Source organism: Mesoplodon mirus, assembly GCF_964341445.2.
Source record: "Mesoplodon mirus genome assembly, chromosome: 12".
NCBI lineage: Eukaryota > Metazoa > Chordata > Mammalia > Artiodactyla > Ziphiidae > Mesoplodon > Mesoplodon mirus.
Genome location: NC_138988.1, coordinates 35718124 through 35734346, shown reverse-complemented (window position 1 = coordinate 35734346; position 16223 = coordinate 35718124). Strand labels below are relative to the sequence as shown.

At 47.1% G+C, this 16223-nt stretch overlaps 1 protein-coding gene across 4 annotated transcripts in view; it reads right to left on the bottom strand.

Moving 5' to 3' along the window:
- Positions 1-11988: 11988 nt before the first annotated feature.
- DCP1A (decapping mRNA 1A) overlaps positions 11989-16223 on the bottom strand; it is a 60144-nt gene continuing 55909 nt past the window's right edge. For all 4 annotated transcript variants that reach the window (XM_082638779.1, XM_082638778.1, XM_082638776.1 and 1 more), the window contains one exon: positions 11989-15949. In XM_082638779.1, coding sequence (XP_082494905.1) covers positions 15869-15949 — 81 coding nt within the window. In that variant the 3' untranslated portion in view covers positions 11989-15868. The remainder of the gene's footprint in view (positions 15950-16223) is intronic.

Below are 16223 nucleotides of genomic sequence, written 5' to 3'. Positions count from 1 at the left end.
GCAGCGCGGGGGCGCGTTAAGAGTCCTGGGAGCCGCCCGCGGGGGCGGGGCGCCGGCATCACCCCAGGTTGCCCCGCCCCGCCCCGCCCCCAGACCCGCGGAGGCAGCCCCGCCCCAGCCCTCCGGCGCTGTTAGGAGACCGAGGCCGTCGGGAGCTGGCGAGTCTCTGGACCCAGCCCGATGCTGTCCACCCGCCTAACCTCTCCGTCCCTCTTTCCTTACCCCGAAATCTGCGGGGCAGCTGCGGGCTGCCAGGCTCCTGTGAGTCAGGCTGCACTGCCATGCCAAGATTAACCACCGATACAAATAATGTGATAATAACTGCAGGTTCTAGGCCCGGCTCAGGGTTCAACTGTTGACTCGCATGTTCACTGCAGACTGCTCTCCTTCCTCCACAAAGCCCTGGAGTGAAACTGAGAGGGGAGGCTTCATTGATTATCCCTTAGTAAAAATGAGCAAACTGAAACTGGCAAGGTCAATTAAGGTCACAGGGCTGGTGCGTGCAGGGGGCTCTGCCCTAGCAAACACGCCCTATCCTCAAGCCCCAGCCCCAGAGAGGGACCCCAGGGCTTGAGGAGCCTGTAGGAGGATGAGGATTATGAAAATGAGAATACATATTAGTAGTAACGATAATATCAGCTAATGTTAACTGAGAAATTACTAGAGGCAAACCCTTCACAAGTTATTAGGGCCTAATAACACTGCTGACTCTTAGGGAGATCACTGGGTTTGGTTTCCAGGTCTATAGGGACAGGAGAACCCACCTCTGCTCTTACCAGGTCCCCTGGTCCCCAGGGGGACGAGGGTCCCCCGAGTGGGAGTAGGGAGGGGACCGTCATCACAGATATTGTCGGTGGAGTTCACCCACCCCACATGCCTCAGGAGGCTGATACCCTTTACCACGTCTTATATAGGAAGAAGCTCCATTTTACAGAGGACAGAGAAAGGTATCCCCTCAAATCAGTGGCTGAGGAGGAGGCTGCATCAGACCTGTCTGATGCTGAGCCCCTGAGCGAGCTGAGGGAGGCAAGTGGCCAAGCCTTCCTTGCCTGTGTCCCCTCTGTGTCTTTTGCCAACACTCAGAGCTCTGGGTCATGAGGGACAATGGACTGAATGTGACTGAGTCCCCCACCCCAACTCTAGGCGCTCCTTGGCTGTTCCTCTGCTGGCCTGGCTCCCAGATGCCCAGCCAGACCCTAAGCCAAGTGCATCTCATAGCACTTGGATCCTGCTGGCCCAGCCCATGGAGGGCTGCCCACCCAAGGTTGGCTCCAAAGCTGGCAAGGGCTGCAGGCTGGATTGGAGTGAGATAGCCCCAAGGGTATGCCATGTCAGAGACCTGACATGTGCCTCTGCCCTCAGTCTGATAAGAAAGCACATACCTTTGAAACCCTTTGGAAGCTCTGTGCCTTCCAACTCTGGCCTTTAGAGCAGTGGTTTCCTGTTCCGAACCTCAATTTCTCCCTCTGCCCAATGGGACTAATCCTTGCCATTCTGCACCCACCCTGGTCTCTAATGGTGGCACAGGTCTCTCCATGGCTCTGGGGATCCAGCAGTGATAGAAGAAAATGCCCCTCCACCTGCCCCATTGTGGGGCTCTAGGGACCCCTGGGGCAGCTTCTTGTCATCCCAAGATTCCAGGTGAATAAGACCCAGTTTGGCATCACCACAGCCTCCTCCTCCCACCCCGCCCCCCGACCCCCCTGGCCTACAAGGGCTGGGCGCCTTAGCTAAGGCACAGGGCAGAGCCAAGGTCTAGCTCCTCCTGCTGCTCAGATCTGGGCACCCAACTAGACCTTGGACATGAAGACCTCCACAGTGCTCGTGCCCTTCCACTAGAGACTCTGTGCCTGGGAGATGATGCTGAGGGAAGTTCCATGGGCAAGCATGTCTGCAATGGCAGCAGGCACGGGCTGGTGGGGGCCTACGTGGTCATTTCACCCAATCGGTGTGAAGACCAAGCCTCCTGAGAAATGGGGATACTCTAAAGTATCCCCATTTCTGACTTGTGGACAGAAATTGGAAGGGCCTGTGGGGAACTGTAGCTCGTAAGGGTCCCAATCACCAGACATGACAGTCCCCTAGCTGGCTGAGTCATAAGAATTGCCTGAAACAGTTATTCTACACACGAATCCCTGGTCACCACATCTAACCTTCTGAATCAGAATCCCTAGGGTGGGGCCTGGGACTCTGCATATCTAAGAAGACCCTCAGGCAATTCTGTTTTGGGGCTCTGAGAACTCTCCAGAGAAAAACATCGGGGAGACCTGGACAGACCTGAGTTCAATGCCTCACTGGTTACGCCGTGGGGCTAAGTGAAGCACTGAAAGTCCAGCTGTGGTGGGGAGATGTCCGTGACATGTAAACAGAGTAAAGCAAGGTATAGAACAGCAGGTAGAGTGTGATCCTATTTCTGTCAAAAATAAAGTGTGCACATGCATGTGTGTGTGTGCATGCGTGTGTACCCATGCATGTGTGTGTTCTTAAGTGTGTCTGGGCAGAACAGAGACTGCAAGGACAGACTTCAAGCCATGGGGGACTTTGGAGGGTTGGACTGAGGGAGACTTTGGGTTTCTACTTTACGAATTTCTCTTTGGCTGGAATTTAGTGCTAGTGAACACTGTTGACTTTTATAATCCAGAAAAAAAGCAAAACAAAATTCCGTCTTGAAAAGAGCACTGTTGAGATTGGGAGATGCATTTTTTAAAAAAATTTTATTTTTTAAATTAATTAATTAATTAATTAATGGCTGCTTTGGGTCTTCGTTGCTGCACGCGGGCTTTCTCTAGTTGTGGTGAGCGCGGGGTACTCTTCGTTGCGGTGCATGGTCTTCTCATTGCGGTGGCTTCTCTTGACGCGGAGCACGGGCTCTAGGCGCACCCGCTTCAGTAGTGTGGCTCGCGAGCTCTAGAGCACAGGTTCAATAGTTGTGGCACTCGGGCTTAGTTGCTCCGTGGCATGTGGGATCTTCCCGGACCAGGGCTCAAACCCATGTTCCCTGCATTGGTAGGTGGATTCTTAACCACTGTGCCACCAGGGAAGCCCTGGAGATGCATTTTTATGAATGCGCTTTTGCTTGTAATTTCTCATGATTATGTAAAGCTGCCTCTGTGTTTCATAAGCCAGGCTGTTTCCTTGGATGTTTTTGAGTTGGGAGCAAACCTCCAGGTGGTAGGTGCTCACCAGTGGGAGGTTCCTCCTGCCCTTGCTCTGCTATCTACATGAAATTCAGGGCAGAGCTATCCTGATGTGCTTCTGCACATCCCCTAAGTGGACACCAATGAGGCGTGAATGGGTCCTGAGCAGCTGTGTTCCTGAATGACAGCACTGGGCATCACTTTGGCAGGTCTGGCCCACGTGCGGCTCCTGGGGCAGGCCTGGGCTAGTGCTGGGGGCCCTAAGTCAGGCTTGCAGTGGAGGCAACATCCCAATCTGGGTCTTCGGGACACTGTCTTTGACTCATATCTGGGGCTCAAAGCCTGTGGGGGCCTGGGATGAGTCCTTGTGCGAGGATGTGTCCAGCCTCGTGTCCACCAATGCGTAGTAGAGGGTCCACTCTTGGACACTCTCTAACGGGCTTGTAGGTTGATGAAGAATTCAGTTTTAATAAATCCATCTCTCCTCTCAATGCTGGAAATTTCCTTCCAGAGGCATTTTTGGGGTAAAGTTTCTTTTGATAATGTTGCCCCCAGGGACGTGAGATGACACACAGTTCAACTCACAGAACCTCTGATTTTTCTGATTTAACTTTTGATTTTATTCTTGTTTTTTAAAAACACTGCCCCCCCTCCAAAGGTAAAAGTAAAAACCTGGAAGGTATAGAAAATTTAGAAGTAAACTAAAATTGTATGTAATGCCACCCAAAGAGGACCACTGTTAAAGTCATTTGTTCATTTGACAAATTTTTTTTTTTTTTGGCTGTACCACGCTGCATGCAGGATCTTAGTTCCCCGCCAGAGATTGAACCTGTGACCCCTCCAGAGGAAGTTCTGAGTCCTAACCACTGGACCACCAGGGAATTCCCTCATTTGACAAATACTGATTTATTACAATTGTTTGAAGAAAATAAAACAGGGTCAAGGGTCAGGGAGAGGGGCTGGAGAGTAGAAGTGGGGGTCCCTTCAAGAGGTGTTTGCTACTATAGTTCTTTTGTATTCTTATTGTCAGGATCACATAAAATTCTCCATTTTTCATTTACATTTTCCCATTAGCATTCACAAATTCTTCAAAGACATCGTTTTTACTAGTTGTGTATTGTCCAATCATGGAGCTATGTCCTCATTATTAACCATCCCTCAGTGATGAGTATTTGGAGTGCTTCCAGGTTTTCACCAAGATGTATTACCCTGCAGTTAACATGTGGTACCTAAATCCTTGATCTCCTGGCAGCTTAGCCGGGAGTTTTCCCAGAATTTTTAATGGGAAACTGCTAGGTCAGAGGTTGGCAACCCTTCTAAAGCCCTTGATACATATTTGGCAATGAGCTCTCCAGGAAATCTGGTTGTGACTCAGTCACCTCTGCCTCTCAGCCATGTGCTTGGGGGAGAGGGCAGAGGGAGGGAATCCAAGACCTGCATGGCCTTGGGTGGATCCCTGCATGTTTCTGGGCCTCTGTTTCCTCACATTTGTAAAATGGGCTCATTCTCACAACAAACAGAGGTTTCTTCTTGTTTTCCCTTTCTCTGCCTGGGGAAAGCAAATTCAAGGTGGGGAGGCTACCCTCATTTTCACAGTTGTAAGCTCGTCCTGGCAGTGGTATGTAGGCAGCAGGAGGTATTAGACCCCCTTGGCCAGTGAGCAAAGGGAAAATCAATGAGAAGAGAGAATTCTGAGATGAATTTTATAGATGGTTTTCTCCAGGACACCTGCAGACTCTGGGACCGTAGGCACTGGGCAAGAGCCCCATGACAGGGAGGCAGGGGTGGGGAAAGGGAACCTGGACACAGGGGATAACTCACCAGCTCCTCGACTTTGCTAGAAGTCAGCTCTAACCCAGGTGCACATGGCTCTCTCTCCTTCCTTTCTCATTTTATTGCTTTAAAAAAAAATCACAACTTGGGAATTCCCTGGTGGTCCAGTGGTTAGGACTCAGCGCTTTCACTGCCAGGGGACTGGGTTCATTCCCTGGTCGGGGAACTAAGATCCCGTAAGCCGCGTGGTACTGAAACTGCGCACCTCAGATTGGGACTTGAATCCACATGCCGGGACTCGAACCCAGCTTAAACCCAGATTGGGACTTGAACCTACACGCTGGGACTCGAACCCGGCCAAAACCCTGACTGGGACTCGGACCAGTCAGGGTTGCTTCTTTACTCCCAAATCTTCTCTCTGGATTCACTTTTCTTCTTGCAGAAATGTATCTTTTAATAATTTTTTAAAATAAATTTATTTATTTTTATTTTTGGCTCTGTTGGTTCTTTGTTGCTGCACATGGGCTTTCTCTAGTTGTGGTGAGCGGGGGCTACTCTTCGTTGCAGTGCACGGGCTTCTCATAGCGGTGTCTTCTCTTGTTGCAGAGCATGGGCTCTAGGTGCACGGGCTTCAGTAGTTGTGACACTCAGGCTCGGTAGTTGTGGTGCACGGGCTCGGTAGTTGTAGCGCACGGGCTTAGTTGCTCCGTGGCATGTGGGATCTTCCCAGACCAGGGCTTGAACCCATGTCTCCTGCATTGGCAGGCAGATTCTTAACCACTGTGCCACCAGGGAAGCCCATCCTCTTGTCTTTTTTATTTTAACTAGCCTTGTAGGTACAAAGTAGTATCTCATGGTGGTTTTGTCATTTACTGCTTTAAAAAAAAATTATACAAGTAACAACACATGTTCTTTGTAGAAAATTTGAGAATATATCAAAATACTGTGATAGTCTGTTTTATATGTCATTCAGAAACCGTGCACCCCAAATTGGGACTTGAACTCACGTGCCGGGACTCAAACCCAGCCAAAACCCAGACTGGGACTTGAACCCACATGGCTGGGACTAGAACCCGGCCAAAACCCCCAGTCTTCCAACTGAGATTGCACACCTGGTTTCAGGACTTAATGAAGCTCAGGTTTTTGATGTCTCATCACAGAAAGGATTCAGTGAGACAAAGTAATAGGTAAGAAGTGAGAAACACACTCCACAGACAGAGTGTGGGCCATCTCAGAAGGTGAGAAAGGCACCAGGATATGGGATTGTCAGCTTTTATAGGGGTGGGTAATTTCATAGGCTAATGAGTGGGAGGAGTATTCCAGCTATTCCGGGAAGGGGCGGGGATTTCCAGGAACTGGGCCACTGCCCACTTTTTCATCCTTATGGTTGGCCTTGGAACTGTCATGGCGCCTGTGGGTTTGTCATTTAGCTTACTGATGTGTTACAATGAGTGTATACTGAGGCTCGAGGTCTAGTGGAAGTCGACTTGTCCACCATCTTGGACCCATTTGGTTCTAATCCGTTTATGTCATGTCCTCGGGCTATGTCATTCTTTCAAAGGTTGTGCCCTGCCCCCCTTCCCTCCTGTTTCAATTCACCTAGGCTGTGTCCCCAATTATTCAATCAAACACTAACCTAGGTGCTGCTGTGAAGGTATCTTGTAGATGTGATTACATCCCATAATCAGTTGATTTTAAGTAAAAGAGATTATTCTAGATAACCTGGGTGGATCTGATTCAGTTGGTTGAAAGGCTGAAGAAGAAAAGTGACTTCTTCTGTGGCAGCTCCAGCCTCCTCTGCAGTTTGTGACTTACCTATCAGTCCCCTCGCCCCACCACCTTGGAGCAATCCAATTCTTTGCCACAAATCTTTAATATAGACCTACAGGTTCTGCTTCTCTGCTTGTATCCTGACTGATACACAAAGAGGAAAACTTCATCCCCCATAATCCACCATCCAGAGGTCACTAAGGACAACATTTTGGTTATTTCCTTCCAGCCTTTTGTTCTCCTTTTTATCCATGAACATAAATATTTTAAGTAAGGTCATGATCCCTCTGGTTTATATCACTGTGCATCTTAAATGCTTTCCCGCAGAGTCCATGTGCTTTTCTACCCCAGAATTATTACTGGCGCAGAGGAAGGTCATCCACTGTCCCCCCTTGGTTGGACATTTGCGTTGCTTCCGCGTTTGTACTGTATCAAACATACTTGTGCTTTCACTGTAGCTAGCACTTGCTTCTGGGAGAGAGGGCTTCTTTTCTGGTCATCACTGTGTGTCCTTGGCCAATCCCAGGACCAGATTGGATGGTCGACCCTCTGAGTCACCCCCAAAGGCCGGGGCTGCAGGCACCTGGCACTCCTGAAAGGTGAGCACCAGCATGGAGCCCAGCGCAGCCCTGCCAAGCCTGCTTTCCTTGCACACAAAGGAAAAGTGCCTAGTCATTGCAGCTTGCGGTTTGAGTAGCAGAGCCTGGGCACCTCCCTGGGTGGGGAGTAAGGAGCTGCCTCAACAGCCCCCATCAGTTCCTGTCCGGGTGTGCCATGCCAGGCTGGGCTTGGGCAGTGCTGCTGACAGTCAGGGCACTTCTAGGGCAGCCGGGCCCACCTGCATGGCCTGCGGCACAGAGTGGGGAGAGATTGTCACCCTGTTCCCTCTTCTGATATCTCCTGGTTTCCCTGAGCAAGCTGGGTGGTAGAGGTGGCTTTTGTTCCTGTGGACATTAAAGATGAACATTTTTGTTTTGTTGTGGGGAGATTAAGTGGATTTTCTCCTGGGCAGTTGTTGAATAGCTGAAGTGGTGGTTATTTAGGGTAGGGCTGCAGCAGCCTGGAGAAAGGCATGGATCCTTTCCCTGTTTAGAGCCACATGGCTCCTCCTGGGAAACACGAAGCCGTAACAGTGTTTGGCTGGGAGGAACAGTCAGCAGCCACAGGAAGTCCCAAGCCCAGGTTGGTTGCCCTCCAAACACAATGGCTTTTTCTCCCCACCCCACCCCCAGAATTAGCAGTGACATCTAGTCAGCCTTCCTTCTGGTGACTTTGATGAGGCCTCAATTGACCCTTTGATTCTCTCATGAATTCACTCCTTTGTTGCATTTACTAAGGCCTGTGTGCCAGCACTGTGCTAGATGTTTGGGGAAGAAGATGATCCTGTCTTGGTTCTCAGATCACAGGTCACAGGTCGGCAGGGGCCACATGGTCCTGTCCTGTGATCTGTACAAAGAATTGCCTGCTGAGACTGCAAATCAGGGAAGGCTCCAAGGAGGAAGTGACAACCGACAGCAAATTTTGAAATAACAGTATTCCCTGCCACCAAACTGTACCTGTGTCATGCTGGCATGGGTGATGGGGATTGAGACTATAAACCCATTTCAGATCTGGACCTCGGCTTCCCAGCTGGCCAGTGTCCTGGCAGGATGCCTCTGAGCCACTCCCACGCAACCCCCCCACCCCCGGCCTAGGGCTGAGAAAGCCCTCTGAAGAGCCATACCTGGGAGGAACGGATAACAACTGGTGACTGGCAGCAACGCCACTGTCATTTCCAAACGTGTTTCAAAATTCTCCAGGGACCTGAAAGCTTTTTCCACGTTCCACAGACCCAGAGGGAGGTTTGAACTGAACACGTCCAGGTCAACTCTTGCCTCTGCTGCCCCCTAGCTGGGTGAACTTGGATGGATGGCCTTCGGCAAATCACTCAGCGGTCAGTCCCTTCATCTGGAAAATGAGGCAATGACATGTGTCCCCCAGGTGGTCAGGACGGTGAAAGTCACTCTATTCCACAGAGTGACGTGCATCCCTGTTCCCGAAATCGCAGTTTACCACGGAGCCCAGGCTAAGGGGACAGGGCAGGCGTGTGTGGGGCTGTGCCCATAGTGGCCAGCACTGAGTCTGGGACAGAATAGGTGCTACCCCCAGCCCCAAGGGTCAGATGGGGACCAACAAATAGGGTGTGTGTGTGTCTCTCTCTCCCACCTTCCCTCCTACCTTTTTCTGAGGTTGAGGCACCAGCCATCGCACCGGCCCATCATTTAAGGGCTCCAAAGTCCTCGGGGAATGTTAATTAATAACCTCGCCATCTTGGGCTGGAGCGCAAACAGCTCCTCAGTCTCCTTTTGGGCAGGAGCCCAGTGAGTCAGGGCAGGCGATGGAGGGGGGCGGGAGCTGGCTCCCAGGTGTGTCAGCCCTGGATGGGCCCTTTGTGGGAGAGTGGCCATCTTCTGGGTGAAGGGGAGCCGTGTCAGAGTGAAGACCAGGGCTCCTATTTACGGGGGCATTCTGAGAATTTGTGTAGTCATGCCCACGCATTTCCATATTTAATATGGAACATCTGATTATAAAGTACTTTAAAACTTCTCCTTTAGATCACAATTTAGGTCTTATTTAATAATTATGTAGGCATAGGTTACATTCTCTATGAATTCTAGGTCAAAATGGTAAAGGTGAAATGACAAAATATTTGTTTAAAAGGGGGTGAGGTGCCTGCTAGGGTGGAGACCACACAGTAAATGGGGGTGTTGCCGGCAACATTGCTAGCGTCCCCTTTCCCATCAGGGGGCCTGTCGGGGTAAGGGTCAAACAGAAGTCAGGGAAGCTTCTCGGTGCCAGCAGGACGGGAGAGGATGTTAGCCCTTCTGTCCAGGGAAAAGACCCCTGCCTGGGAGAGGCTGGGAGGGGCAGTCTCTGGGGGCAGGGACACGTCAGATATAAAAACAACAAAACGGGGCTTGGTTAGCAAAGTGCGTAGGGGTCCAGACTTTTGTACATGCTTCAGAAGCCAGGGCACCACTGCCAACACAGAAATTCCACAGAACATGGCGGGCGGTTTGCTGGGGGTGCCTCTAGAGCTTTGCCAGGGCTCAGGCAGTACCAGACCCATCTTTCTGGAGGGGCAGGGACGCGGTAAGCAAGCAGCAGTTCCTGTGGACTGTGGCCGCCTTCTCAGCTCCGAATTCTGGGGCCCTTTTTAGACTGATGGGCTGACGTCAGTCTAACCACAGCCAGGGCCTCAGCCCCTTCCCAGGATGACAGGAAGCTGGTGTCGTGAGTGGCCCTTTCCCGAGGCTGCACTTTGAATGGCCTCCACCTCTGAGGGATGTGGGGAGGGTTAAAGAATGCACACAGAGCACACAGCACGCAACAAATGTCGGTTATGATGACTTGTGGGACTGTACTTCAAATACATTCAAACTTACGTGAAAGAAGTGCCTGGGAAACACAATGTGACTGTCATGCGGCCTTTGTATCACCTCCTTCCGAGCCATTCTACCGCTGGGCATAAGAAATCTCTTAGTAGTCAGCTTTACTTTTAACTAATTTGCCTGGTGAACCTGAAGAGATATATGTAAGCCCCATCCTCCCACCCTGTCATGGGTTCCGTCTGCATGAGCGTGGCAGCAAACTTAAGTGGAGAATCTTGATCTAAGCCCTTTAGAAACCTGTTGGCGTCTTCCCATTACATTTGGGGGTAACAGAGACCCCAAAAGACACGGTCTGAAGGAGGGAATGCAGGCTGGGCTCCGGGGTTTGCTTGATTTAGTGACTGTTTTGCTGCTCCTCCCTTCAGCTTTCCAAGAACCTGGCTTCATCTTTAGAGGAAACCCCATGGCCGGATTTCTAGCTGCTCATCCAGGAGAGACAGGCTGGTTCTTGTAGCTCTGACAAACACAGAAGCCTCAGCAATCTCTAACTCACACACTTACTCAAAGACCAGGTATTTTAAAAAATTAATCACTTAATTAATTAATATTTATTTTATTTTTGGCTGCATTGGGTCTTTGTTGCTGCATGTGGGCTTTCTTCAGTTGTGGAGAGCGGGGGCTACTCTTTGTTGTGTGGGCTTCTCATTGCGGTGGCTTCTCTTGCTGCAGAGCATGGGCTCTAGGCACGCGGGGATCAGCAGTTGTGGCTCACGGGCTCTAGAGTGCAGGTTCAGGAGCTGTGGCGCATGGGCTTAGTTGCTCTGCGGCATGTGGGATCTTCCCGGACCAGGGCTCGAACCCGTGTCCCCTGCATTGGTAGGTGGATTCTTAACCACTGCGCCACCAGGGAAGCCTAAGATGAGGTGTCTTTTAGCAACAGCATGAACCAGGATCCATAAACGGTGAGTGAAAACATCATTAGAAACAACCAGGAAGCCTAAAATCCCAAACCCTATGGCTCTTGTTCACGATCCAGTGGCCTTAGTTTTTCACGAAATTCCAATGAACCTGGTTACCTGGTTTCCTAGGTCATGACAGCTGAAAAGCAGCACGTGAGTAGGTCAAACTAGCTTTTTTTTTTTTTTTTTTTTTGTCAAACTAGCTTTTAATAAACAGTGGTAATGTGTGACCTAAGGAATTATAGAAAGCAATCTAGAATAATTTATCGTGGAGGCAATGGAGTCAAGAAAGGAATTCTAGACCAGCCCTCTGGTCTGCTTGGCTTCGGGTCCCTAACTCAGTACTGGCTTAATAAGCAGCAGGCCCTGTCACTCTCGGCTTCAACTCCCTTCTCCCTAAAATGGGTTATTGTGAAGATCAGGAAAATAATGGACAGCAATGCTTAAGTGCTGAATGAGCATGCATTAATGATGACTGGGGTGTGTGTGTGTACAAAAGTCATAAAGCAAGGGTTAAGCATATGCTCTGCTCTAAAAAAGCAGGCAGCCATAACAAACATTTTAGAGAGAATTTCATTTGGAAACACACTTAATGTGAACAATTACTAGGGAGATATATGATTAACACTTTTTTCCTTTTCCCTATGTCCCATAATGATCACATTTTACTTTCTTCCCTCCCTCTTTCCTTATCATCCTAGATGCCTGGCACATATGACAACTCAATACACATGAACTGAGTGAATTTGGGAAGTGACCTGGAAGGTTAAGTCCCCTGTAAAACAGTGTTTTTGGTCGTGATTAGACCTGTACCCTCCATCTGGGGAAAACTCAGAGAAATAAATGGAGTTGTTTTGTTCTCTCACCTCACTCCCTCTCAGCAGTAGGAGACTCTGGCAAAGTGTAGCAACTCATTCAAAAGTTCCTATTTCTGTAAATTCAATAAAAACACAATTAAAATTTAGTAGGTGCTAAAACTTGGTTTTGAACTTTTATTAAAAAAATATATTTGCAAACATATAAAATTTAGGATGAAAAATGCTCATCTGAAAACAGGTAATAACTTAATATTTGCAAACATACACAGATGGTATAAAATCCATACCATTAAAAATGTTAATGATGCTGTATTGCGCTCATGGAACAAAAATCTTGCTGTAACCCCAGAGCTTCTCATGCTCACATTTCAGGGCGCTGAGACTCTGGTACACTGAAGGTCATGAGAGCCACATGGCCAAAGCAGGAATACAGAATAAAAATCCATTTAGAACACATACTGTTAAAAACACGTTTCTTAAGGAATCACACAGATAAAAGGGAAACACAATTTTGCATTTTCCCCATTCAAAGTGAACGATATTGCATCATAGCATTTCAAATGAAGATGTCAAATACAAAACCGAGTGAAACATTGCACACATCTCTCCTGCTGAATTTGCTGAAAAACAGGCTCCTTGAGGCCCCGGCCCACTCAGGGAAATGTTCTCAAGCACAGCTTTAAAAAGCTCAGTGTAAGTTGCTTTACTTGTTTCAGATCTTAACGTTTTAGACACCTGAAAACACAGGGCACTATTGGTTCCAGAAGGCCCTTTGAATACAACTGAAGAAAACCAAAGACAAGTAAGAAAGAAACACGTGCTCAGCAGCAAACACGCAGCAAGAATGCAGGACACACGTCCCTGTGATTCCTCGTCTTCACTCACGTGGACTGAGCCCACTCGTGCCTGTGCTGCCTCTCATTCCTCTGTGTTTCATTTTGCCCAGAGTTACAGTATGATGGCTAATTTTGTTTTTTAAGCAGTTAGGCACCTTCAATTTCATGTTGCATTGTTAGTAATACAATGGCAGTTATGGCCTCTACTACCAAAATGAGAAAATTTCAAACTACATTCTTTGGGGAGGAGAGTAATAAAGCTGCGTGGTTTAAAAATATTTACCTAGTAGATTTGATGGGGTTTAAAATTTTTACAAGAAAACATAGGTGGAAAAAGAACAATTCTTGACATGCAAAATTGGGTCATATTCTAAACTTAGCCTGTGCATCCTCCGGCAGAGAAGGACCCAGGTCAACTTGGGCTCTTAACAAAACCCCACTCCCAAAAGCCTTCCAAAGTAAGCCATGGACACACATTCACATGCAGATGGCATGAATGCTTCTGAAACTGACAGTCACTTGAAAACCTAGGATTCAAAGTCACACCTTACAAACCTCGGGAGAGATGCACAATGAGGAGGAGCTTCTTCCTTAAAGGAAAGGAGCAAGGCTGTTTGGGAGGTGGGAGTCCATTCAAAGACACCATATTAACTACAACCAAAGAAGAGTAGTGCCACCCACCCAGGTGAGGGGTGGCATACAGACAGTCACGGTGACCTAAATGCAGGCACCTGCAGTTCTGCAAACCTAGCAAGAAGCATCTCTGTTTTGGTGTCCATTTTGATTCAACTAAGGTTTAAAACTAAGATTCCAGTAAAGTCACTGTAGCAATGTAAACATGCAACCTAAACTAGCATGAGGTTCTGGACAGAAGCCTGAACGAGGAATAAGGCAACTGAACTGCGACTTTCGGGCCAGGGTCATCCAACTGCAACTGTTCAGGCTTGGCCTGACTTCTCTAGGGACTCATTCTGGCCTGAACTTCCTAGTCATCATGATGGGGAACTTCTGGCTTCTGAATTTTCAAAATGCTTTGAATATATAAATCTGGGAGTTGAAACAGGTTTACCCTTTTCAAGTCTCCATGACTTGGGCACTTAAAAATTTACTTTCACACTAAGGAAACCCTATCACAGATTCTCTTTACTGTCTGTCATATTCATTCCTTGGATTAAAGGGTGAAAATTAACAGATCTGATTAAAGACCCTCTTCAGGATATTCTCTCAACTCTCTCGTAATATTGTCCATACTCAAATCATCATTTCAATTCAAATGTCTATCATAACAAGAATCCTTCGATTCTTCCGCTTACCAAAGCCCACTGAGACTACACCTGGGATGCTAGCAAACCTACCAGGGCAACTGTTTTCTGAGAACAGTCACGTGGCTCCCTGGACACCATCTCCTGGTGTCAGCAACACTTCACGTCTTACTAAAACTTTCTCTTTCCCAGGTGACACGCAAGCAATTCATTTTTGGTTGCTGAATTTACACACTACCTTTGAAAACAAACTATTCCTAATGGAGTATGAGAACTTAAAAGCTTCCCTGACTTCTGCGCAATTCACAAATAACTAGGTAAATGCAATAGAAGACAATAAATTGGGAAGCAGAAAAGTTGCCCAGGAAGCATGTTTAGATTAACAAAAGCCAATCAAGGTATTCTTTATGCTAAAAAACTAAGAGCAAACTAAAACAAGTATGTAATTCACAAGTAATTTTCTAAAATCTCAGCTAGAAAAAAAAAATCTGTGGACTTATGATTGAGTTACCATTAAAGCTTAAATGATTGTTCCCGAGGAACCATTACATCTGTCAGCATTATTCACAGCTAATCCTTATGCTAGCTGGTTGAGCCAATTGGGTTTTACCCCATCATTAAATAGTGCTCAGAAAAGTAAGCAGTGCATCTTAATTGGTTAAATACTACAAAATGACCTGTATCATAGAAACGAAGACACTTTCATTCAAAGAATATCTTAAAATTACTATTGCTGAAATAAATCAAAATCTACATTAAAATATTACTAATCACCATTACATGCCATAAAAGAATAAATATAAATCATGGCAGATCAATAGCAGCATAACAAAGCATCTTTACATATTTTCACACTTTGGGCTGCAAAAAGTACTCACAGCCTAGGAATACATTGGTAAAGTTCTGAATTTCACACTTTGTTTTAAACTCCATATTCTATAATAAAGTAAGGGCAGTGTGAATAACAGCTCCCTTTTCTGCATAGCTTTAAAACTATTCTCAGTAGACTTGAGGAATGGAACCAGAATGGCTTTGTCAGATTGGTCCACTGGTCCTTTTGTCAAAGTGTTAAGGAAAACAATTAACAATGACTTCTCACTGTGTTTAGACAGAAAAGGAAAATAAGGCTATGATTCACACACAAATTTAACATTTTCAAAACCACTGGAGAGTAACTTAAAGTGAAGATTTCTGATAGAATTCGGGCCTTACCAGTCCCAGCCTTTATTTCAAAGGTGTGCCACGCCTGCTCCTATACCATGACAGGGCCTGCAGGGCCCGATTCCAATGTATCCCCGCACTGGGAACCTGCTACATGGCAGCACTGGGGACACTTAAAAACAAAACACAATTAAGAAATTTCAGAACTTTTAAGGCCCAAGTGAGGCATTCATATAAAATATACTTCACTTGAACAAATCAGTCCTAATTTGCCAGCTTAAACTCTGACCCTTAAAACACGAAGCTACTTTGCACAGAGCTGACTTCTGCTCTGTTCTGAACTTGACTATCAGCCCAATGCTCAAGTTTTTAGGGGGGGGAGTGGAGGGGAGAGGGGTGTAGGCTGGGCTGAACTCTGACTGCTGCAAGGCTGGTGACCCCTTTTCCCTAAGACCTTGAACGTGAAAGTGAGTTGAAAATCAGATTCCTTATTTCACAAACTTGCTTAGATCTGATGAAAACACCCACACAACTCAACACAATGGTCTTTTTTTTTTCTTTTTTTTTTTTGTCAAAACAAAGGTCTGCTGGTGATGCTTCACAGTGAAACCTCCATTATCACTGGGAATGTCACTTGGAAAACATTCTTAAGGAATGAGTCTCTTTCTCATAGGCTCAATTTCAGGATTCTCAAAACTCAATGTTGTGTTTAGAAGTTTCCATGATGAGGCCTATTTGTTTCTGAGGTCGACATTCTGCCTTCGGATTCACTCTGCTCCAGTCATAGGTTGTGGTTGTCTTTGTTCTTGGTCAGAACCTGCAAGTAGACTTCATGAAGCGTACTGAGGAAGCTGGAATCATTCTGGAAGAGATGGTAATGTCACATTTACCTCATTAGAGCTTACTTTCTTGATAACAGCTTAGGAAGAAGCTGTATACATGATTTGTAAACTAATTACCCAAAGAATCCCACCACCCAGAGATAACCATCATTAATACTTTGGAATTCACTCAGATATTTTTCCACCTGGAGCATATGCCCAAGAAGAGAGAAACACTGGTTCTGGCTAGTCTTGAATTTTCTTTATGAACTGATTTTCTAAGAAGTCATACAATTTTTTTATTTTTAAAGAATG